General features: G+C 42.9%; 1 protein-coding gene across 2 annotated transcripts; it reads right to left on the bottom strand.

The window, feature by feature from the left end:
* Nucleotides 1-1256: 1256 nt before the first annotated feature.
* MRPS18A (mitochondrial ribosomal protein S18A) lies at nucleotides 1257-23456 on the bottom strand. 2 transcript variants are annotated; one of them, XM_062572017.1, is made up of 6 exons: nucleotides 23350-23456; nucleotides 23107-23138; nucleotides 19228-19332; nucleotides 11972-12095; nucleotides 11067-11133; nucleotides 1257-2043 (listed from the first exon to the last, which is right to left on the bottom strand). In XM_062572017.1, exons 1-6 carry the CDS (start codon nucleotides 23447-23449, stop codon nucleotides 1899-1901), a joined length of 573 nt encoding a protein of 190 aa, XP_062428001.1. In that variant the 5' UTR covers nucleotides 23450-23456; the 3' UTR covers nucleotides 1257-1898. The 2 variants fall into 2 exon arrangements, with proteins under 2 accessions (XP_062428001.1, XP_062428002.1); XM_062572018.1 differs by lacking the exons at nucleotides 23107-23138; nucleotides 23350-23456 and adding an exon at nucleotides 20537-20656.
* Nucleotides 23457-23762: the final 306 nt, after the last annotated feature.

Below are 23762 nucleotides of genomic sequence, written 5' to 3'. Positions count from 1 at the left end.
CAGGACTTTTTTTTTGTCTGGACTCTGGCCTTGATTGTTTCTAGGGACTTCACTGTGTGCAATCCTCCCTCAACTCCACAGTGAATTCCCTGTAATGTGTCAGTGAAGATCCTTTAGATAGTAATGATATTTCTTCCAGGAAGAGCAGAGCCCTAGGTCAGAAATCAAACCTAGGCCATCTGTCCGAGAACAAAGACGCCATGCTTACAGAAAAAAGTAATTTGGAGGCAACATGAATGACTGCCTGCTGTCACCCATGAATGCTAAACAAAAATAGAGTTTCTGCCTTGGAGTCAGAGGAGAAAGCTGATGCATACTCTTGAGGGTTCTATACTAAACCCTGACATCCAGAAATGTGTACTAGAGAGATGGGTATATTGTTTTTCAGATGTTAGGCTTCACCAAAATTAGAGGGGTCTTTCCAGCTCATGGCAGAAAACATTACTGTAGAAACAAATTTAACTGTGGGCATCACCTGGTTGTTTGCAAAACCTGCTCAGATTTGTTTCAAGGCAATCGTTACCCAAGGACTTTTCCGTTAATAAAAGTCACTGAGTAGAACTACTGGGACTAGAAGACATAAAAAAAGTTCTGTGTGAGCAGGAGACGAAAGAAAGATCTTTTCCATTCTGAAGGACTGTAGGTTTCAAAGCTTCACAAAATAGAGAGGGTCAGCCAGAGATTTTATCTCAGTATAATTAATGAAGTGTTGGCTCTGTCTCCCAAAGTCAAAAGATCTTGGCCAGCTCAAGGGGCTGAATCTACAACTTCCACTTCACAAAGTATGACTAAAAAGAACCATTATAATCTAATTTGATTTCCTGAGTAATATGGGCTTATCCTCATCCTTTGTTTCTCTCCATGCTGACAGGTATTAACAGATGATTCTGATGAAAGCAATACAAGGCTCAGTGGAATAGCAGTACATTAAAAAAAAGCTGTGATTTCTAATCACCAGATACATCTCAAGGAAATGGAGCCAAAGCAGTCACGTCCCCAATAAATTTAATGAGACTTTTATGCCAGGTCCATATCTAGCAGTTCTCAAGTAGAAGTGGAAGATGGTGGAAGAAGTAGGTGGAAGATGCCTGGATGTATGTTACAGAGAGAGAAATGATGTTACCCTTCAGTTATATGACAGAAAATGATGTGTATCTGCCAGCCTCAAACTGTACTAGGAAGCAGCTATCACTGTATCACTGATACAGAAGACTTGTGGCAAATGTATTTGCAAGGAGAAAAAACAGGCCAAGTCATTAAAGATGTCAATTTTCTGTATTTGTTAGATCCAGGAGTGAAGCACAAGCCATGAATCCTTTAGCAGGCATGTAAGATGCACACATGCTGACACTGTCATGCCAGCCACTACCACAGGTTTTCTACTTCAAATTATAGATAGTACCAATTATAAAAATATTTAACTTCAGCAGTCATTAACATAATTTGCATCACAGCCAAGGAAGCATTGAGTTGCGTGAGGCTTTCTCCCGTCAGTGTCACAAGTACAAAAGCCCCAATGAGGCAAATCTGAGTTGAAGAATACATAAATGGAGCATCACCATTCAGTGCTAGAAAAAGAAGGAGAAAAAAAAAAAAAAAAAAAACCTTCTCCTGACCCACTGCGGGACCACAGTGAAACACAAATCATCAGATTCTTTCTGGCTTTGAGGTAAAAGTCTTTGTCCCCTGCTGCCTCCAAATCCTAGTGCACGTCAAATTTTGCTTTGCTGTTTTTTGTTTCCTCTGAGATGAGCAGATTACTGCTTATTCACTGGGGATAATACAAGATACTAATGAGTGTTTTGGAATAAGAAAACTGTGGGTACTGTCGAACTTGCAGAAAGGGCAGAGCAGTTTAAAACAGCTGTGCTCACCGTCTATGCCAGTTCCATTATGCTCTAGTGGTTTAAATAGATGGGCTTGTGCGTGTATTTGACATTATCCTTTAGTATAGGGTGTCCAACTGGCATGGGAATTTTGCACCATTTAGGGCCCCTCTTCCAGATGGGCTTTGCAGATCTGACAGACCAGCGGGTCAGATACCTATCAAAACAAAACATAGACACATTTCAGTTTCACAGAATCACAGAAGTAATTAGCTTGAGACTAATTACTGAAAAGGTTTTGACTTAAGCAGAATAGACACCCTAGCTTTTGCCTCCCCACATGGCGTGTTTCTGAAAGGAGGCAATGACCATGGACAAAGTTCCCTCAGTTCAGATTTTTTTTTCATTCTGGAACATCTAAGCTGCACCTCTTTATTGAACCCACTGGCACCTGCCATGAGATCCAGTATTGGAACAAATGAGGGAGCAGTCTCTGGGCTGCTGGCAAGTTGTCCATCTGTAGCTAAACTGGAATGCTGAATCCCTTCATTGCATCTAACTCCAAGTCTGAATCCATCCAACATCCATATTCTTGGGAGGTGTCATTTCAACAGCTGGCCTGAATAAAGTCAGTCAGTTACAAAGGCCAGGCTCAGTATAAAATAACCTCTAGAAAGGGATTCATTTACTTTCAGTGGCTAAGCAGATTTTTCTTCTGCATGAGACAGATTTCTGGCCTAGTCATATATTTTCATATGCCCAAATCTGATATATTATTTCTGTACAACACTATTCCAGCTTGCTTGTGCAGGAAGGCACAACATGTAAATGTACGAGGTACTCAAATAGAATGAGCACAACTGCAAATTCCTGTGAAGAGCAATGTCTGGCAAATAGCCTTTATTTTTCACCATCTGAAGTTTTAGGCTTGGCTTTGCAAACAGGCAGGGGATCTCAGATACAGAATCAGTTACTGGAAATCTTACCATCTGGCTGGGTGGCCTGGAGTTTTGTTAGGCTTTAAATCTTTTGCTACCAGTACAGAGAGAATAGAGGCCCTTAGAGAAAGAGAAGTCTCTTCAGACAATAAAGATCCAAAGTAAAAACCCTCGCATAATCTGCACAAACAATACTTCAACAAAGTAGAATTTGGATCAGACTGATAAACTTTGTCCAGCGATGTTTGCATGCCTGTGTTGAGTAATCCCATAGTCTTAATGTAACCTCAATCTGTCATGCTCTCCCCACAGAGCTGTGTTACCTTTTATTTGCATCATACAAACTCGAGATATTAAGAACTTTGGACAGAGACCATGTAATGCATTGTTCAAGGGAACTTGATGCATGATTGAGGTCTGCAGAGAAGCTCACGATGCCAGGCAGCCACAATCTGCATAACAGTAGCATATTTTCCTAACACTTTTCTTTATCAGCTATCTTGAACAATACAAATTGAAAAATGAACCACACTTGTAGGTTCCTGCCACTGAAATTAAGACACTTATATTTTGCACACAGATTGTAGCTTTTGCTTTGAGGAGTTGATAGTCATGACAGACTATCAAGACTGGCTAGAACCAACAGCAGGAGAGAGATGGGGGAGAGAATGGAACAAGGTCTATCATTTACGTGCATTAAATTAGTGTCTTTTGACCTTTACTGTCATGATAGTGCATTAGTGGAATCCCTTACATATCAGGAAGTAAGAGAGTCTCCAGTCTCTTAAGTTCAAATGCAAAGGGAGTTCAGAGATACCAAAAGCAGTTCTTTAGTTTGGAGTCTGGCAAAGAACCAAAGAAAGGCAGCCTCCCTTGGGAGATGTTCGGGGGTCTTTGACAGGCACATGGGCATAGGCCCTTCGTTTTACATTTCCCTTGCAGTAGGTGGAAGTCTGTAGTGAAAGTTTTGATATTGCAAGATTAGAGTGAAGGAGGACAAAAATCCCAAACTGTTTTAATGGATCAGTGTGCCAAGTGCAGTTCTGGTCATGCGACCAAATGCTTACGGGAAAGTGCTCCTGTGATAATAAATGATCTCACTGTGAGAGAAGTGAATGTGTGAATGTGAGATACACATCAATGCTGTGTGCAGGTTTAGAGAGACAGTGGCTTTTTAAGAAACCCCTCTGTTTCTGTGTGGGGGCTGGAAGCGCACACCCGAATTCTGCATAGGAAGGAGGATTTAGTAATGGCCTGATTTTAAAGCTTTTGTTATTTCTCTTTTGAGCAGGTCTAATCCAGCCCTCTGGTCCAGGCTTTTGGCCTCCTTTGGGGACTGCAGGCTGGGGCTTTTCATTGTTAGCTGAAACAGACATTTGGATGCTTTCCCTTCCTGAAGCACATTTGCCTTTAGCTCTTTTAATACTTGCTTTGTCCCAACCTCAAACTTGTCTTATTTTGTTTGCTGCCCCCCCTCCTTTTTTTTAACCTTGATTCAGCAATGGCAAAAGCCTGATGCCTGGGAGCAGTCAGTCTACAAAGTTCCTTTTCCTTTTGGACTAACCTCAGTTCCTACTGTTTCACAAAACATTTTTTTTTCTTCTTGAGAGTAAAAACAATCCACAAAACTCACATACAAAAACTTCAAAACATGTTGCCTAATGTAAGACTTCTCTGAAAACTCTGCTGTCCACATAAGGTTGTGTTTTGCAAATTCGTTACACTCTTTTCTAGCCAAGTCACCCAACTATGCATTGCATCCAGCCACCTAGCTTGTCTTGCGGATTTTTTACAAGGCCCTACAAGCACACACTGGCAGATGGTCTGAATTTTCTCAAACAGCTGAGGGCTGTCAGGACAGAGCTTCCACATGGATCCCAAATGCACCCGGTCTGCAGTCTCATAACCTGTTATCTCAGCACACAGAGCCCTCCTTCTAGAAAAAAAAGGTCAGAAGTGCTACATCTTGGGGAGCAACAACTTACCTGGGGGACATGCTTGCCCTGTCAAGTACAGTAAGATCCCAGGCAACAACCAGAATCCCTAGGCTCCAGCTGCACACTTGAGAAGTCTGATTAAGGCCTATGCAGATAGTCCTGTAGTCTCCATCACCAGCATGTGTGATGGTGCCAAGAGGTAATAAGCAAAGCTACTTCCAATCCTGATGGGAAATGGCAAAACATAAAATGGAACAGTGGAACAGCTGCAGTTGTCACCTGCAATCACTGTAATCACCTAAAATCTCTGTGGTAAATTGAAGGTCAGGTTCCAGGGATTTATCCAGTAAAGCACTTTCCACTGCTTCTCAGCAGCTAGAGACTGCTGCTTAACACCTAGGAAGAGGCACAGGGCTTCCACATACTGGAGTAAGGGAAAGGACTCACACATGGGGCAGCTGCATCCTGCGTGCAGCCCAGGCAGAGGCCATGTTAGTGCAGTCTGAGACCGAACTTTTGAACCCTTGCTGAACTTTTTCAATCTGGCTCATTTGGATTAAAAGCAAAAGACAGAGCTACAGACTGTGCAGGAAGCACTCGATCAAAGTGTTGGCAACACTGTCTCCTCCCTGCCACATCCCTTCCCAGGATGCCTCTTGGCTTTGCTCACCTGCAGCCTCTCTGGTTCTTTGCTTTTCAATTCACATGCTATGCACAGCACAGTTTTCATGCAGATGAGAAAAACCACATGCTACTGGAGTGAAACACTGATAGCAGTGAAACCAGTTTCTGCTCCAGGGTCCACAGAGCCTGAGAACTTTATAATTTATGAGGAATTCAAATGGAACCTGCCTCCTCGCTAACACATGGCAACTTCTTCAATTCAGGAGATGGAGGAGGGAATAACTTGGATATTACCTGTGCCAATTTCTGTTCTGCCAGGAAGAAAATGATAACAAAGTAGAAGTTGAGCACTCACAATCATGTACTCTATAATTTACAGCACCTCTTGCTGACAGAGCCTAGGCTCAGGGAGTCTGTGACATCCCTCACTCCTTTTGATTTAATCAATATTTTGGACCTACCAAAACAAAACAAGTGCTATATTCACATTAAAGGAGCCTCCAGATGCTGGTCTGAACTCAGTGGCTGTTCCAGACAAAGAATTAGTCCACACTATCCATTCAACAGCTTTCATGCTGGAGAAAAGATTGCTGAGCTATTCAGGTTTCCAGTCCTGAAAGCAAAGAGAGAAGTCTGATCTGCAGCTGTGCTTGACAGCTTCCCAAACAGTCCTGGTGTGTGGTGGCCTGCACCACATGACTCTGGAATCTGAGAACAGTCTGTCACTCTGCACAGTGCTGGTGAAATCCCTGAAAACTTCCTCAGCCTTACAGGCTAGTGAAAATATTTTATTGCTGCAGCACTTAACTGGAATATGCCGGGCAGGAGTACAAACAGAGGCAAAATTAAGAAATAACATCAGGAAGTTTTGAAAGGGAAAAGTCAGGCTGAGGATGAGGGAACAATCCTTGGCCGCATGACAAATTTGCTTGTGGAATCGTCCCTCAGAAACAGGGACGATCTAGCCTAGGCCAAACACAAGGAAGTGAACCACAGGGAGTAATTCTGCATTGACAGGGAATAAACCTGAATGGTTTTCCATGTCCAAGTTCTGCAGACAGATTTATGGAAGAGAGGGGGAAGGAAAGTAGACAAAATAGCTTGAAGAGTATGTGGGTACTCTGATGGCTATATTTCTGCAAAAGAGCCCAAAGCCAGTAAAGCAACTAACAGATAGCATTCACAAGCTATAACTGGCAAAAACAAATCAGTCATAAAGCAAAAAGGTAAAGAACTAAAGCACAAGAAATGAGAAATACTGTGGTAGGTGTCACCTGGGCAGTGTCTAGACTACAGTAGGGAGATCAGACCAGGGAGCTGTGGACTGCTCCCCTGTTTATTTCTGACCACAAGCTATTCTCACACATTTCCTACCTTCCCCATGACCAGAGCTTGGCTCAACTGACATTTCACTTTCATATTGTACCTCCTTCTGCAGTTTTCAAACTCCTTTTCCATGTTACACTGTCTCCTAAAGAGATGATTGCATACTGTACTGGAAAGCTGCATGACCAAGAACAAGTCAGGATCTGCACGCCACTATTTACCAATACAAAGCTAGGAAATTCTTACCTGTCTGCAGGGAAATCTGGGTGTATAGGAAAAGGTGTCCAAAGTTCATACAATGGAAACAATACAACCACTTCAGAAAGCAGAGCAGGAATTCCACTTTTTGGAAAACAACATTGAGTAATCATCATAAAAGCATCTTCTGGAGAGGCAGAGCAGTCATGGGGATTCTGGGTGATATAGCCACCTTTGTTTCACTAGATCAACTCCAGGGCAGCACCCCAATGCTAGTTAAAATAAGACAGTTTGCGGATAGTTCCAGGTGGTGGCACGTTACTTTTTAATCTCAGCTAGGTGATAACCACTGCATGCCAGATAGCTTGTATTGGAAGCAGGTTTGCTTCAGACAGAGTGAACATGACATAGGCCAAATGTCCTGGCCAAGAGAGTCACAAGTGAAGCCAAGGGAAAACTGGGGAGCAGCTTCCCTGGTGCTCCCAAAGCATTAACACAGCTCCTCAGCACTTCTTTATGTACTTCCTTAGCACCTTTGTCCAGGCATACCACTGATCTGCATGTCAAGAGCAAAGAACAGAGATTCTTAAGAATCTCTCTCTTAAGAGCTCTCTCTCTTAAGAATCTCACTTGAGAGAGAGATTCTTAAGAACAAAGATGACCTGTTGGGTAATTTGTGCTGTTGGCTGTTACATTATGGAGAAAGTCCTGAGCTGGGTAGCACCTCACTTCAGTGGAGAGACAAAGCAGAAGTCTTTCACCAGGCTGGTTTATTCCTCCTTCACTAACAGATGAAGCTGCTCTGAGCAATACTGATGTAACCTTGCAATAAGATTGGCCAGAGCGAGCATCAGCTAGAACTTTGCAGGAATGGAGAGACACAAAAAGAATTGCCCTCAATCTGACAGGCTTCTGTCAGCCAGGGGTTGATGCTCTGAATCCATAGTGTCTACATCCAGACACTGTATGTAGAGCTCAGGTCTACACTGTAGACGAGGTGCTAAGCTCTGACTCCTGCTTCAAGTTACACTCCCCCCAAAGAATCTCCTTCGCTCTTTGGTGTTGTTAGTGAAATCTGTCCCTAAGATTATCTTAGACTCCCATCTCGGTTCTGTCACTCTAGCAGCTGAAGGTGTAGTCTAATATCAAGAGCCTTACTATTGGCAAAATATTCTTGAGCTCCTTTGAAAGATTTTCTGCCCCAGATAATAGGAACTCTCACAGAAAAAATGTGGGGTAACATCCAGAATAGACTGTAACTTCTCAGAAGTCCCTCCATTAAAAATGTGAAAGATTTGTAAATTCAGAGCAAAGGGTTAGACAACAGACTGTTTATCTCTCAGTACTGGGGAACAACGAGAGGAATTTCAGGGCAGAAGGGGTGAGACATGCTGTCCTTCAGCAGGGCAAAACTCTTACTGTCACAGTCTGAAACACACTATTCTTTTCATCTTGCACCAGACTTCCTACTTTCAGACACTATAACAGGAACCATGTGTCTTCTATATGCAAAGCTCTCTTCCATGTGCAATGCAAGCCCTGATGGCAAGAGAATGAAGGCAGATGAGCAAGTGGGAGAGACAGCAGGAATTAAGCATATTGGATGGGGAATGGCCTAAATTTTCAACGTACTGGATGCTACTAGCCACCTGTGAGAATTATCCATCTAAGTTTGTAGCCTTGATACCAATTTGTTTCCACTTCTCTTCACTGGCCTGTTACCTCATGACTACTTTCTTTAGGTCAAGAAGGGTCAGACTCCTAAAGAGTCCAGCAATTGATGCCTCTTTTACTAGTGCAAGCACCACGGCAGAATAACGGGCAAGCTGCTGTCCAGCTTTTCTGGTTCTTTCATGGACCAGGTTAAAAACCCCTCAGGCAGCCAGTGGCAAATCAATAGCTCCAACATGCTACAGCAGGGTTTTTTTGGAGGCGGAGGAAGGCAGGGGTGGAGGAAAATATATTTCAACCCCACATGCACAGTAAATCAACTGGTGGAGCAAGGAAAAAGCCATGATTGCAGGCAGAGCTGGAGAGCACAAGGGCTGGTAAAATTGATGCTAAGGAATGTAACACATGTTAATGAGTTCCTTCCTTGGTACGACTTGAACCACTGGCCCAAAAAGTGTGCTCTCATGTAACCACATATTATAGGGCACCTGAGTGACTCCCCATTTGTGTTCCCAATACTACAGCAGCAGTGCTAAAAGACATTATCATCTCTCATTTAAGCAGAGCTAAAGAGGACTAAAGGAGCCAATACAGTCATCCCAAAGAGAGCTGAAGCTCAGGGATTTGGAAAATACATCACTTAACTCTGCTATATAGTCCTTGCTGTGATAGGCTCCTTGCAGAGCCTTTGATGCCTTCATGTACTGGCACTTAGAAACCCAGTAGAAAAAAATGCAACAAAAGGACATGCTCAGTTAGGTTAGAAGTCCTGCTATTATACCAGAGAGGCTTTGAGGAGGTCCTGGTCAAGTTCTTACAGCACTGTAAAAGGTAGCTTGTTCCACTCAATCCAATGAATCAAATCAATGACCCAGCCCAATTCTGCCCCTGCCTCCCGTGCTAACTCACTGTTGCCTTTGGCAGCACCATAGACTGAGTGCTTCCCAAATCAGTATGGACTTACAGAAGGCTTTAGAAACAAGTACAGAGGCAAAGAGAAGGTAAACATGGACAAGTCATTTATGCGGGAATTTTGTGGTAAGAGTTCTGGTTTCATTCCCCAAATAAGTCCTGGTTGAGTGTCTTCAGCACATGGAGACACTTCAGTCCTGTGAGGACCACTTTGTCCCATCAGGCTGGAGGAAGGAAGCAAGGAAGGAGCACAGGAGCGTTCCTGAAGTATCTATGCACTCCCTCCTGGCTTCAGGACTCACTCAAGCAATTCTTTCCCCACCACCAACAAAACTTTCAGTCTGATTTCTTGATCCCATTCCTTGTCTCTGTTCAGATCTTTTTCTCAATTCTGCCCCCATCTTAGTTGTTATGTTCCCTCGCTAGGAGGAAAAAAAAAATAAAGAAAAACAAGGGTGGTGTGGGGAGGAACCAGAAGTGCACTAGGGAGGACTCTGATACTTATCTCTGTACTTTCCTTTAGAAGTACAGCACATCTACTTGTATGTAGAATGTATCTGGAAGTATCTGCCCTCTGTTCTCACATGGAACAATTTATAGAAGTCAGGGCATTAAATCTGGAGTCCTGGTGTGATTCCAGCAAGATACAGGATTTGCCATTTCCTGTCCCAACCTGCTCTGCTAGGATGCTATGTGAATGCTTACTAGATACTGCGCTCCACCCCACAGCTGCTATATAGACTTAGTGACTAAAGAATCCCAAAGATACAGGACTGCAAAGGTTTTCGGAGCTGAAATACCTGATGGCTGCAGGGCTGCATCAAAAGCAGAGTTCTCTACCTTGATCCTCACTGACACCCAGTGCGCAGCCTGCCAGCATCTTGGGGACATTTCCAAGAGATTCTCTCAAATCTCAACTGCAGCAAGTCAGAGGGGAAAGGCAGGGGGCCCTTGGGCTGCCCCGAGCCCTGCTGCCGGAGCTCGCCCAGCAGCAGGCCCGTGGCCTCCGGTAACCCCTGGGCAAGGTTTGTAAACTGCTCTGACATCCCCAGGGCAATGGAGTGCGAGGTCGTAAACAGGGATTAGCACCTCCCGGGGCGCCCCCAGCGCAGGCGGCCACAGGAGGCTTTCAGCTGCCTACCACAGGCCGGGGCCACCCAGCCCCCTGGGGGGAAGAGAGCTCCTCGCACAGGAAGGGCAGACTCAAGGTGAATTACTAACTGCAGTCCAGATGGGAAGTGGGCTTGTGACAGGCTCTTTGTGGCTGCTCGTCCCCCAGTTCAGAGCTGGCACTCGTCCTGGGCACCCTTCTGGGATGCCTGCTGTGGAGGGGGTTAGACACTATCACTGGGGCACCCTTCTGTGACAGCCCTACCAGTGATGAGGAGGCCAGTGCAGCTGAGGAAGAGTGGGCGTAAGCTAACACATGTGGCAGTTTTAGCTCTCTGTGGATGGATGAGATGCGGTTTGTCTTTGAAATGCTGACAAGAGAACTTAGGGGCAGACAGTCCTTCTACGCGTACTCTTTATGGGCCCTGTTGCCTGAGGCTTGCTCTACCCAGTTACAAGGAACTGTTTTTCCTTTTCCAAACTAATCCTGAAGAAAAGGTAGGTTGAAAAACAAGACTATTCACCTGTTGAACTTGGGTTTCTTGGGAACATGTCCTTCAGGAAGCTGAGGCCTGTGGTTTGGCAACAAACCTGAGACAGAAAAAGAAAGGCATGAGAAGGTTTTGCAATGCCTCCTTGCCTCCTCAGCACGCACAAACTACGTTACACGTTCATCTCATAAACCAAGCAGCTCAGACCCCCACTGGGGCAGCACGGTAGAAACTCACGTGCCGTAGAAGTGGTATTCTTTCTTTAGACAGTGGTTAACCTACACCCCAGTCAGAGAGAAGCTAGGAATTCTGCTAAATATACTGTGTTTGAGAAGTAATACGAAACCAAAGGCACAACCACTCAGGCTCACTGAACAGGCTTTTAAAGAGCACATAGGGCATTAGTGTCTAGTCAGATTCCATATCCAGGATGAAAATACGATTACTAAAATTCTCAGTCCATTTAACTTGGATTCAACTCAGATACCAGATCAGTATGATATGCAGACTAGGTCAGCCTGGGACGCATGGCCAGGATAAAGCAAAGAGATCGTCGTATGGCATAGGGTAGACAGGTACATGTTATTAATGAGGTAGAAGGTCAAGCTTGTGCTAAAGCAAGTCATTTCAGAAGCTGATACTTAATCATTAGTTATTTCAAACTGAGCCACTTCCCACATGTTTCTGCAACTGTATGCTTTTCTGCAGGGATAAATGTCTGCTTCTAGAGCAGACGACAAGACACGGAAAGGAGAACAATATTCTCTGAAAGAGGATAGTCCCTGATCCCCTTTCCTGTCCCAACACTTGGTGCATAATGAGTTTGCTGAGCGACTGGACAATGAAATCTCACTTACATTGCTGGGGTGGGAGACCCTCTCAAAGGGTTCTGTTGGTACCCTCCAGTACAGAGTCTGTCTGAGGAAGAGGCTAGGTACCTGCTCGGTGAGCCATCTGCACACAGACTGCTATCTTCTTGTGCTCCTCCAGACAGAGGCCTGTAATCTTCCGTGGCAGCATTCCTCCATCAGAACGGATGAACTGACTCAATAGCAAGACGTCCTGAGGGATCAAGAGAAGGGCAAACCCATCAGTGCTACAGTTACTTTAACTGCTGTGATTCTTAGGTGTTGTGCTGACCCTCAAGCTGTGTACAGAGCTCAAAACAAAGCAAAACAAAACAATAATCATCCCTTCCTACGCCTTTTGGCTGCAGCTTGACAACAAGTGGCTTTTGCTTGCCGTCACTCTGCCTGACAGCTTAGTTCAGTTAGGTCACTCAGATGGTCTGAGTCTTCCCCTGACTTCACTAGTATAAACACATTATGTCAGCTGCAAGCTCTGCCACTTCACTGTCCCTTGCTCCAAGATTCTATCTAAGATAATCTGTGTCCTAGGTACTCAGGCACAGTTACACAAGACCTACAGATGGACAGTGTTTATGTAACTTGAAATGCCATCACAGCTGCTATCCTAAAGGTCTCAGATATGTTAGATCACCTCTGGTCCTTTCTTTGTTCCCTCAGAGCAGGATTGTTCCCTGCTATCTATTCTTTAGTCTTTCATCCAGTTTCATATGGTGGAACTTCACTTACATCTCTGGAGGGGTAAAGAGCAGAGAAATGCTCCAAGATACCATAGGAGGAAGCTTTTCATAAGGAAAGAAATGCACTGTGATATGAAAGACCTAATAAAATAAATTATTGTCTTCAGTCCGTTGATTGTGTGTGCATTAGGTGGGCCTGCTAAAGCCATGCTGGATAGAAGGTGCAAGCAGAGCATGCCGAGCGTTCGGCTGGGATTCAAGGATCATAGATTACGCTGCTGTTGACCTTTCAGATTAAGAGCTCTAGAAGTATAAAGCTTTCTTAATAAAAACAAAATCTAAGGGATCCTTAAGATCAGATAATATCAAAGGGCAGTACAACAAATTTTTAAACATAGTGTAACAGCTGCTGGAGAGGGTACCAGTAACTGCACAGTAAAACAGCCCAACATTCAGATATGTGCTCTCCATTTCCACACATGGCACAGCTGCTGATGCACCCCTCAGGCCAATGTAGACAGGTCCCCTTGATATGCTGACATCAGCATAAGTTGGCCCAAAGGGCCTCTGGAGACACCATGCTTGTTTTTCCCCCATCTGTTGACAGACTTGTTGCTGGTTGAAAGTTTTATTTCTCTGCTGCTGTTGTAAATATTTTCATAGTTGGTGTAGCTGGATCACGCAGAAACTGCTCAAGGCTGGAAGGGACCTGCCTGCAGGCACCCCCACAGCATGAGAGAATTCAAGACAGGTACATCAGTTCTTAATAACCCCCTGGTCTGGGGCAACATGGGAGAACAAAGAGTACTTGGTGGCTTTTCACAATGGGTGAACCTGACTGTGCCTGTTGCTTGCAAACCTGCTCCCATCCCCTATCTATTCTCTTTCACACGGAGGTCCCTGGAGCATGCCTAGCTTCATTTACTGCCCTTGTAAAGGCAAACAATCACAATTCGATATCAAATGAACATCCAGAAAACCCAGCTATCTAGAATTTATACATTCATCCCTATAGCAGAAGACAAGCTCAGCTCTGAAGTGGACCACAGGAATTCAGCATGGCTTTCTGATAATGACTGATTCTGACAGATGCTGTCATACAAGTGCTATAGCCAGAATTTAGAGGGTTTTTTCCAAACCCACCCTCACTAGTATCATCACCACATGTAATTTCCCTCTTCCCTTATCTGGCTTCCTTTCTACCTCTGCTTGTCCAACATTAACATGTTCTGGCTGATTTTCAGATCCAGCTCCTTTGAAAACACAATAGATCAGGCAACTTCTTGCTGATATGAAATGCCTGATCAACCACCATATAGAGTGATTTTGTATCCAAAGAACAAGAATAGCACAGTTGGGCAACTAGCAGTGAACTCCTGAAAGGCTATCTATGGGTAAAAGGGAAGTGAAATGTCCTCAGCCCAGCTAACACGTGGCTTTGCCAATGAGGACAGTAACCAGGGGAGCAGTTAGAGGCAGCTGTGTTGGTGGAAACTGGACCGAGGCCAGCCAAGCGGGCCAAGGGCACTGACTTTCGGCCGCTCCTGAAATGCATTGGATTAGACCCAAGAAACAGAGCAAGTCTCAGTGCCATGTTTTTCCATCTTTAGCCATCCCATTCTCCAGATCAACAGCTCAATTTGCCATTTAGCACAAACATCTCACTTCACTAAGTGAGAAAGGGCTGTTCAGTTCCAAGTGCCTAGAAGGAGAAAAACTTTCTAGACTTTTCTATTAGCCTGCTGTATTCCTCTGTGGGGAAGAGGAAAGAGGGAGCTGATGGCAAGTTTGAGGCTGTTCCAGTCTTTACAGCCATGAAAGCCTAAGTAGGCCACAGGCTCCTGTGGAGGGCTTAGGATATGTGGTTCAAGTGCTTTCTCATATTACCACCACATCTCATGGAGTCACAGGGTTGCTATCAAGTGTTTCCATGCAAAGGGGGAAGGTGGGAAGTAAAGGGAGATATTCTTTTTCTCCCTCTGAAAAAAAAATCCCCCCCCCCAAAAAAAAACAGGAAAATCTATTCTCTATTATCATCTCTGACCACCAGCTCACCAGCTGACCAACTTATCTTGTGTGACAGTCATTTCTTAACTGAGTCATCTATGTCACAGCTGCTGCAGTTCCAAATTAACGCTTATGCTGTTTGGCCTAAAATACTGCACACAAGACGAAAGGTTTGTCTGTTTCTGAAGATCCCCACAGTTAACATGCCAGGTGCCTCTCCCAGAATACTCGCACACATGCATCTTACCACAGGGAGAAGGCAGACAGGTACAGCCAACGGGGGCAGCTGTGGAGGGAAGTGAACAAGTATGTAGAATAACGAGAGAGAGAAAAAAAATAAGGTCTGGCAAGTTCACAGGGTGCCGTCATGTTCCATGAAATTCACATTTTGTGCTAATGGACAGCCAAGCCTATAACCACGGATTTGCTTTAATCACTGGACAGCTCCCAAGAGGCTGGACGCAGATTCCCACCCCTGTAATCTGCAGCATTTGATGAAAACAACTTGGATTGAATTAATTTAGGGCTAATAGGCAAAACTTGCAGTTTGGTTTCCCCTATTTACTGCCAAAGAAAGATGACATATTTACTGCCCACTCAGACTAATGATGTTTGAAGTGGATAAGGGGGAAAAAGGAAAAACAAGTTTAGCCTTCACCTCTAAAAGGACTGAATAAACCAGATAAACCAAACACTATGTGCAGCACATTCTTGTGAATGGACGGCAACTGAAATGCAGACACATAGTATCTGCAGTCAATTTGAAACCCTAGATCCTTGACTGGTTATGTGTCTTCCATTAAAACCATTATTTACCCCAAGAAAGAAGTATCCTGTCTGTGTAACCAAACGAATACTGGTCTGTACCAGACAAGTCTGTCAGGCATTATTTCAGGCTATGTAAGAATCTGCTTTTTTCCTCCTCCCTTACTCCTGGGAGCTGTATACCAGTCTCTAGGCATTTCGTAACAGGACTGCAGGTTCTAATCCAGTTGCATCCTGACAATGACCATCTTTTTAAATTTCCAATGGATATTACATGGCTACGAAAAATCAACTGAGGTCTCAGTTTCAGTGGACAGACATACCCAAGCCATAAACAATGGCAATTTGTACCATGGGCTTCTTTATTTTGAGCCTCAGTAGAGGCTAAAGACTGAACTGGCAATGACAACTGCTGCCCTCCACACCAGATCTGAGGCAGACTGGAATGGTGACCTGCTAGTGCTCACAATGCCTGTTCAGTTGATTAATAACTTGGGAGACATTGGTCCCCCGGTTCTCTGACAGCTAAAGTAACTCATTATGCACCTACTTTAGACTGTGCTAGTTGTATATCACAAAAGGAAAGTCCTATGAGGTCATATTACCCAGCTCCCTCAGGGCCTAATTCAACACTTCCCTTTTCATGGTGCTTTTTTCTGTCCAATTGTAAGCATCCCAAGCAAAAAAAAGCTCACACTTTGCTCTCTATGCAACTATCTGATCTCAGATTATCAAATGGAATCTCAAAGGAACTACCGTGACCCATTTATTCTAATCACTTATCAAACAGATTATGCTGTATGAATGAGGATATATCCTTAAGAAAAAATAGCTCTTCTCAATTTAAAGACCTTTAGGCCAATTACAACCACTGGTGAGTAAATTGTGTTACTGTTTAATTACTGACAGAGTTAAATGTTTGCACTTTACTATTTGAGCATATCAAGATTCTGGTACTCATCGCTGCTGCAGAAAAGAAAACTGTAGAGATGGTTTTTGTGCAGAGAAGGGGAGAATTTTATTCACTAACATTTCAAAGCCTGAAAATGCAGGACTCGAACAAAGTACTCACACACATAAGAGACTTATTCAAGTAGAGGAAGCAAGCTGCTCCAGCAACGAAGTTTCCCCTAATTCCCATCAGCCTCAGGGAGCAATGCTTCTAAATACTGAGGTAGGAATCTTCTATAGTTTTGATTTACCAGTTCACGCTGCTCTCTTTAGCTTTTTGTCCAGGTTGTCCTCTGCTCTGCAGCAAGACTAGCAGATATGTACATAATCAAGACGTATATACATTCAAAACCAACACAACAGCCAGGAAGGACACACTCCTAGCTTGTCTCTCAAGAACAGAACTTGTAAGGAACTATTTCAACTCAACAATGATTCTCAAGATTCTGGCTGAAGGCTCTTAGTGTTTAGTTTTCTCTTGCTTCCCTAATGAGCTGTAGGAATCAGGATCTAAAAACCAAACTGAACTTCATGATGGAAGAAAATGCATAATCTTAGTTCACTGTCAAACACACCTGAGGCTCAAGCTTCACATTCTCTGTGAGGACCAACAGCCCACTTCTAACCCTGGAACTTGGGCTCTAACACAATGTATTTGCCTAGAAACACTTCTTTTATTCTCAACAGCCCTGTTACGCCTATCTGCAGCAGAGTCCTCTACCACAAACAGCAACAGAACGTGAGACTTGATATTAAATTCCAAAATGCAATCCAATCCTGTTGCTCAGTTCATCCTTGGGCATCAGTTTATAGATTCTCTGGGGTTAACGTACAACTCATGCAATGCTTGCTGGAAATCTGTGGAGAGCTAGCTGGTTTAATGGTGCTGTTGACTCCTTGCATTTAAAAGTCACATGAAACTAAATTAACCTTAGAAAAGTATTTCCCAGTGTAAATGACTAATCTGTTTTGATCACTGCCAAGTTCAACTATCATAAGAGAGGAAAAAATCTCTTGCAAGATGTCCCTGCATTCAAATATGGGCAGCACAAAACAAATTTGAATATGGTTTTGTAGTACTTTACTTACCTTAATGGTATTTGCCATTTATTCTGATTTATTATCCTGTGCAAATTCAGTGTATTTTTAGCTTTCCCACTTTGTTGTGAAAACCAGAGCAGGGAACACCAAACACTTTCCACCACTAACTTTTTCATAGCTCAATATTGTATCCAGCCTTAGTTTGAATCACTGACAACACTCACATCCTAGACAACTTCATTTCTTCCACACAGGCTTTGAAAGAAACCGATCTGATACTTAATTTAGATCTCATATCTATTGTTTCATTGCCTGGAGCAATTTTAAATATTTTGTCTGGCACTAGTTTCATACTCATGTTCTTTGTAACTCATGAGTCATAAGTAATCCCATCCAGCAGGTGATTTGTGGTTACTCCTGTTCGGTACCATTAACTAAGAAATTTCCACATTTAATTTACCAAGTGGTAATCATCCAAATCACTCTGTTTCCTCTCTCAACTGTTCAGTATTTCACTTGATAATTTCAAAACACTTGGTAATTCCTTAAAATTTTTTTCAGGCTGTAAAAAAAATCCTGCAAGTGAAGTAATATATTTATTAAGTTAATTTCCTTAAGGTTCTGAGGACTATAAACAGTCCAGGCCTACTGCTCTGTACCTAATTCAATACTTAAGTTATTTCTGTACCTGTTTTTTCTCTTGTTTTGCAGTAGTCATTTCCAATATTGCTGTTACTACCTAATTATTCAAACATAATTTTCTCTCTTTTGTATGTGTGTTAGGACTGCATGCGAACAGCTTAGTCACTCTGCAGCCAACCTGGCTTTTGGTCTGCCTCTCCTCTCATTAGTGGACTGACTTTCTCACAAGTATTTCTTTTCCTCCAGATGTATTTGTATCTGTATCCCCCTAATCCTACTGGCATTAACTTATTCTGCATTTTTTTTGCCTTATCTTAGTAACAGCATGTTCCTGTCTGGTTTTCTTCCTTTCCACTTCCAGTACTGTGTTTTCAGCTTGCAAGGGGAGCACTTAGTCCTTTTTTAAACTCTGTGTTTGAATGACCTCTTGTAAAGCTACATTCTACATCTTCTATCTCTATCTCCTTATTCAAAAGTGCTCTTGACTGTTGTGCCTTTGTTTTAATGCATTAAAGGATTTCCCTGACATCTTCCACATTTAGTGTTAACAATCGCCTCGTTAGTTAATAAACTTCTCATTAGTAATTCCTACAAAATGCTTCAATTAAATCAAATTGCTGAAGGCAATGAAAACATATTGCTGAAAGGGATGCAAACACGTATGGTCTCCTTCGTATCCATCAAAAGCTTTAGAAGGGATGTAAAACAGTTACTGCCTTAGCAGACAACGATCCTATGAGAAGCTGCAGTGCTTCAAGACATGCAACGGACCTAGTCAGGTCTTTTGGCCTCTCTGGAGTTAGAAGAGGCTTGAATCAGTTCACTAAATGTTGTTTTCCAACTGGAAACTGCTAGAACTGAAGGGCAGCTGAGCACACTGGAGATATACGGCCTCCTCAGATCAGATGGTCAGGTAGAAGGGACAAAACTGCAAGCCTCCTATTTGATATGAGCTCCTCCTCCTTTCTCTCTAAAGGGATCATTCCAGGAAAAATTCTAGAAAAGACTCTGGAGAGAACATTGTAATTTCCAGAATAAACCAAAGGAGTCTGAATGCCATCTATCAAACTGAACAGTTACTATGTAGGAAGCTCTTCTTACATCCAAGAGAAATGGAGATGGAGTTAACTACCTTTACTACGCTTAGCAAAAAAATAAAGTGGCAGGTTGCACAATACAAAGATCTGACAGTAATAGTTAACTAGTTACGGGGATGGAGAAACTGTCTGTCATCACACTTACCACATAATTGTACTTATGCTTCAGGTTCCAGCGACAGATGGGACACTGGCCAGAGGGGTTAGGAGGAGTTGGCACCTCAGCATCCTCTATAATTCTCCCTTCAATCTGAGAAACAATTCAGAGGATAAAATGATCAGCAAAGATTTCACAGTTTAGACCTCTGCATGCACCTGTGACTTGAAGAATATTTTTCACCAAGTCCAGAACATATTGATCAGTATTGCACAGATGTTAAGGGGACAGTATCTGCATCATACAGCTCACTCAGATACACACAGATCAAGCTCTTTGGATATATACAGACTATGGTTAAAATAAATGAATTCAAAGGGCAAAGAAGACCCATTTGTTAAGTTCCTGTATATATTTCTTCAAATCTAATCTAGTTCGCAATTAATGTGAAGCACATACAACTTTTGCCTGAACTCCATTTATTACAGTCATCATTCTGACCATGTCTTGAAAGTGTAGCAACTCTTTAGCCAAAAGCCTTAAAAGTGTGCTAAGAATACGAGAATGTCACTGAGTAGCAGATGCATGCTGTAGGCTTTCTAGATTATAAAATACCAATAGGGAAAAATCTGACCAAAAGTCAAATTGAAGAAAGGCATGTTAGAAGGTGTTTGTAGGGACTTCATTTTAACACACCAATATTTTATCCAGTTTAATTCTCTAGAAAATTCCTTTGCTTTTAGGAGATTATTTTATGATCATTTCTGTATAACTACAAAGTGGTGACATCTAACATTCACTTTTCTTAAAAGTAACATGCAAAGAAATCTAGAAGGTTTGTGTGGGAAGAACTTGAGAGATTTGTTTTCTAAAAGTAGAAGTGTTAAGAATATCAAGTATATATATGTATGTGCATGTCTTTTTCAGAAAACTTATGAATAGAAGCAAGAACTCTCTCAACTTACAGCTTAATAGAGAGAAAAGAATCAAACTCAACCAGTTTTTCTCCAGAATATTTTAGGATTTTCAAATGGTCAAATTAAAATTAAGAAATAGATTTTGAACACCAATTGTCAGCCTCACATAATGCAAGAAAGCTCTTGAGAAGCAGGAAAATAGAGGTATAGAACGGAATGTGGAAGCACTATGCCAAAGATCTGCCATTATGCCAGGGTTTTGCAAGAGGCAAAGATTTTTAAAATTCTAGCACAGACCCAGCTAAATCTAGATTAATAGATTTGTTCTGAGCAGCAAAGAGCTTAAAAGAAATCCTAGATATCTGACAAATCTCCCACACTGGAGGAATGCTTTGTTACTTTTAAGAAAAAAGTCTAACTGATTTGGACTGAACTGTTACCTTTTGCACCTGAAAACCTGGGAAGGGAGAAGTGTGCATAGGACAGTGACATCCGGCTGAGCTGTCCAAACTGTTTTATACTGTGGATCTGCCTCTTCTTTATTTATTGATGGCAAGATGGAAGCTTATTTGTAGTTGAAGCAGCTCAGTATGTCAAAAAAAAAAAGGAAAAAAAAAAAGGAAAAAAAAGAAAGAATACTGTCAACTTAAGTAAGCCTTCTTCTCTCCTACCTCCTGTGGGCTAGCCAGTTTCCCTCCCCTCTCCCCCCCCCCCCCAAAAAAAGTAACTATAAAATACAAGTTAGTATCTAATTTTTATTCATGAGTGAAGTTACTTTCTTGGAAGTCAGTGTATGGGGTTCCCTCAGGTCTGCCAGTCTGGCTTGACACTATACTTTGAGTGCAACTGCATTTTGGGAATGAATAAAGATTCAATAAGTATGTCAGTATCAACTTTTCCTGAGATAAATTTCAGAGTACAGTTTTTGGTAATTATTTCCCAACTACTGAAGACTGTCATATTTTAAGTCACTCTTTTTTTTTCTTCTGTTAGAGAACTAAGAGGAAACCTACAGGAAAATAAGGTCTCCACATTCTCAGTATGCTGATGAAATCCAGATTTCCCTGAGATTCATTCATCTGGTTCATGTCAAACACTTCCTTCAACACTGATAAAAGCAAGAGCACATAGGATGATCACAATTCAGAAAAGTCTGTTTTAGTGTTGGTAGGATAAGTGGAGTGACCAGAAGATACGCTGAGAAACATACCAGCCCTTTAGTTTATCAGTTCACACCGTTTGTTCAAGGTTTTCTGATCTAGGGCCACTGATGCATCCTAGATCGATGCTAGGAAATATATTATACAGTAGAAATATCCATCTCCCCGCCCTATTTCTACAACAGACTAAGGAGATGAGAATTATTTTTCTAAAGGGTTCAGCTACTGCAATGTATACCTTTGTTACTTCATGCCTAACTTTAACGCACTGGGTCTTTGAGATTATAATTTATATCCCTTTTGAAACACAAACTGAGTGCAAAGTACAGCAATTCACTACAACCATCCCTCTTCCCATACTGCCTGTTTTACTATTTGCAAGAAGACACTTCTAGCAAAAAAAAAATTATACTTTGTTAGGTTTAGCTAAAACAATTTTTATGCTGTAAGCTCTTTTCTAGGTATCTGGAAAAAGATTAGTAGTTACGCACTTGAGTGGAAAGAAATGACTTACCATTTTATGTACCATCACTTCTTAAACTTACTTTTATTGAGAACCCAGAGGTCTTCCTAGTTTCAGGGGCATATTTTAGGTATATCATATAAAATATAAGTAACCTGCTCTATTCAGGTTTTAAACAAGACAGTGTTCACTAATCTAAACATGGACAATAAGGAAACTCAGACTTTCAATGGCATGCACAATCAGGTTTTGTCTGTTTCATTAGCATGCAGAAACCCTATCCCTTCTTTATCATTTACTTACAGATTATCATTTAATGTAGTGCTTTCTAGACAGTTTCAAATACTTCTTTCTCCACTCACCCCCTTGGTGTTTACACACTTCAGAATATCTGTATTGCTCATTTCTAACCAAAATGTAGATAGCTCAGTATCAGTATTTGTAATGTGAACAGAATAATTCAATCTTGTCATTCCCCCAATAACTTCTACACTTCTTCCAAAAACTACAAGTCTTTTGAAAAAGTGCTACAGATCAGATAGGTGTTAATGAAATAAAATTCTAATTCTACTGCTCTGGTTGTTTTATTTCTTGTCTTAAACTGTAGCAAAGATGATGCTCTTCTTTATCGGTTACTTCAGAAATTCTGGTTTATCTTCTGAAGTAGTTTTCTTTTAGGATTTAGGGCCTTGCTTTGTGGATACCCTTTCACTGAAGAAGAAATATGCTACTGAATATGCTATATATACTACTGAATACATTATAAAATGCAAGCTTTGTATGACCTGCAGTTACAAAGGCACAGATGCAATTCAGTTTGATTAGCAAATATAACACACATTAAAACAACAACAAAAAAAGCAAGTGAGGTGTGTGGGGGGCAGAGAACAACCCTGAAACAGCACATGCTTTTGCCACCCCAGGACAGAAGTGAAATGACAAAATTAGCAGGCAGACTTCCTTTGTACCTGTGCACACTAGTTAAAGGAGTGGCAACGGGCATTGTCTCAACCCTGTAAGAAGCGAATGCACCTGAAGAACCACCACTTGTATTTCAGCTACAGAACACCTCCAGCCAGGGCTACCAATTTTACCAACCGCGCAGCAACGCGGCAGGTTTCGCAAGCACACGAGGTCCCGACAGGAGCTTTGGCTCATCTGACCCTGTCACCAGAAACCGAGTGGGGGGTGATCGATGCACTTCACAGCCTAACTATCTACCTGGGCATCTGCAGGTGTAACACAGGTTTTACGCTTGTTTTGCTTTCACCCCGTACAACTTGGTCCTGTTCGTCCTGACCCTTCAGGAACAAACCCGGAGGCCTATATCTTTCCAAATGAGGAAAAAGCCACAGCACAGATAGCTACTGGGGAAGGGCAGACTTACTGTGGTCGTGTTGCCTTCAGTCACTTCCACGACTGCAATAAAAAAAAAAGGAAAATAAGATTCAGCCTGCGAAAAACGAGCCTTTATTTGGAGGAAAAGGGGAGAAAAAAAGTACATTTGGAACCCAAACGCCTCCCCCAACGACCTCTCCCGTCGGCAAGGGGGCGCGGCGCCAGCCGGCACCTCCACGGCCCCGGGGCCGCCCCGCGCCCAGCGATCAGCCCCCCCCCCGGCCGGACTCACCCTCGCGGAGGGCCCGGGCCGGCGGCGAGAGCCAGCCCCTCCCGACGAGACCGGCGAACAACCGCCCCACCGCCCCGCGCACCAGGCTGCGCGACGCCATCTTGGCGGCGGCACAACGTCACATCCGCCTCCGGCGCTGCGCCGGAGGGGCCCCCTCCCTCCCGCCCCCGGCGCCATTTTGCTCCGCGGTTTTTATTCTGGGAGGCGCCGGCTGCGGGGGCGTGAGGAGGGAGGGTGGTTTTGGGCGGGCTGAGGCCACCTTCGTTGCCTCTCTGAGTCCAGTGTATTTTCACAGGGCCTGATTTTTTTGCAGGTTTTTTACACTCGGGGGGAATCTAGAGGCAGGGTGGCACTTTCTGTTATTGTGTCCCCGTTGTAGCCAAGGCTGCTCTCAACCTGTGGTACCTCCTTGT

Source organism: Rhea pennata, chromosome 3 (genome assembly GCF_028389875.1).
Source record: "Rhea pennata isolate bPtePen1 chromosome 3, bPtePen1.pri, whole genome shotgun sequence".
Lineage (NCBI taxonomy): Eukaryota > Metazoa > Chordata > Aves > Rheiformes > Rheidae > Rhea > Rhea pennata.
This window is presented reverse-complemented; position numbering and strand designations above follow the sequence as displayed.

Coding starts and splice junctions, on each gene's coding strand:
- MRPS18A (XM_062572017.1), bottom strand. CDS start 23,449: ATGGCGTCGCGCAGCCTGGTGCGCGGGGCGGTGGGGCGGTTGTTCGCC. Junction 23,139..23,349: donor GGCCCGGGCCCTCCGCGAGG/GTGAGTCCGGCC, acceptor TTTTTATTGCAG/TCGTGGAAGTGACTGAAGGC. Junction 11,134..11,971: donor GCAGATGGCTCACCGAGCAG/GTACCTAGCCTC, acceptor TTTCTGTCTCAG/GTTTGTTGCCAAACCACAGG.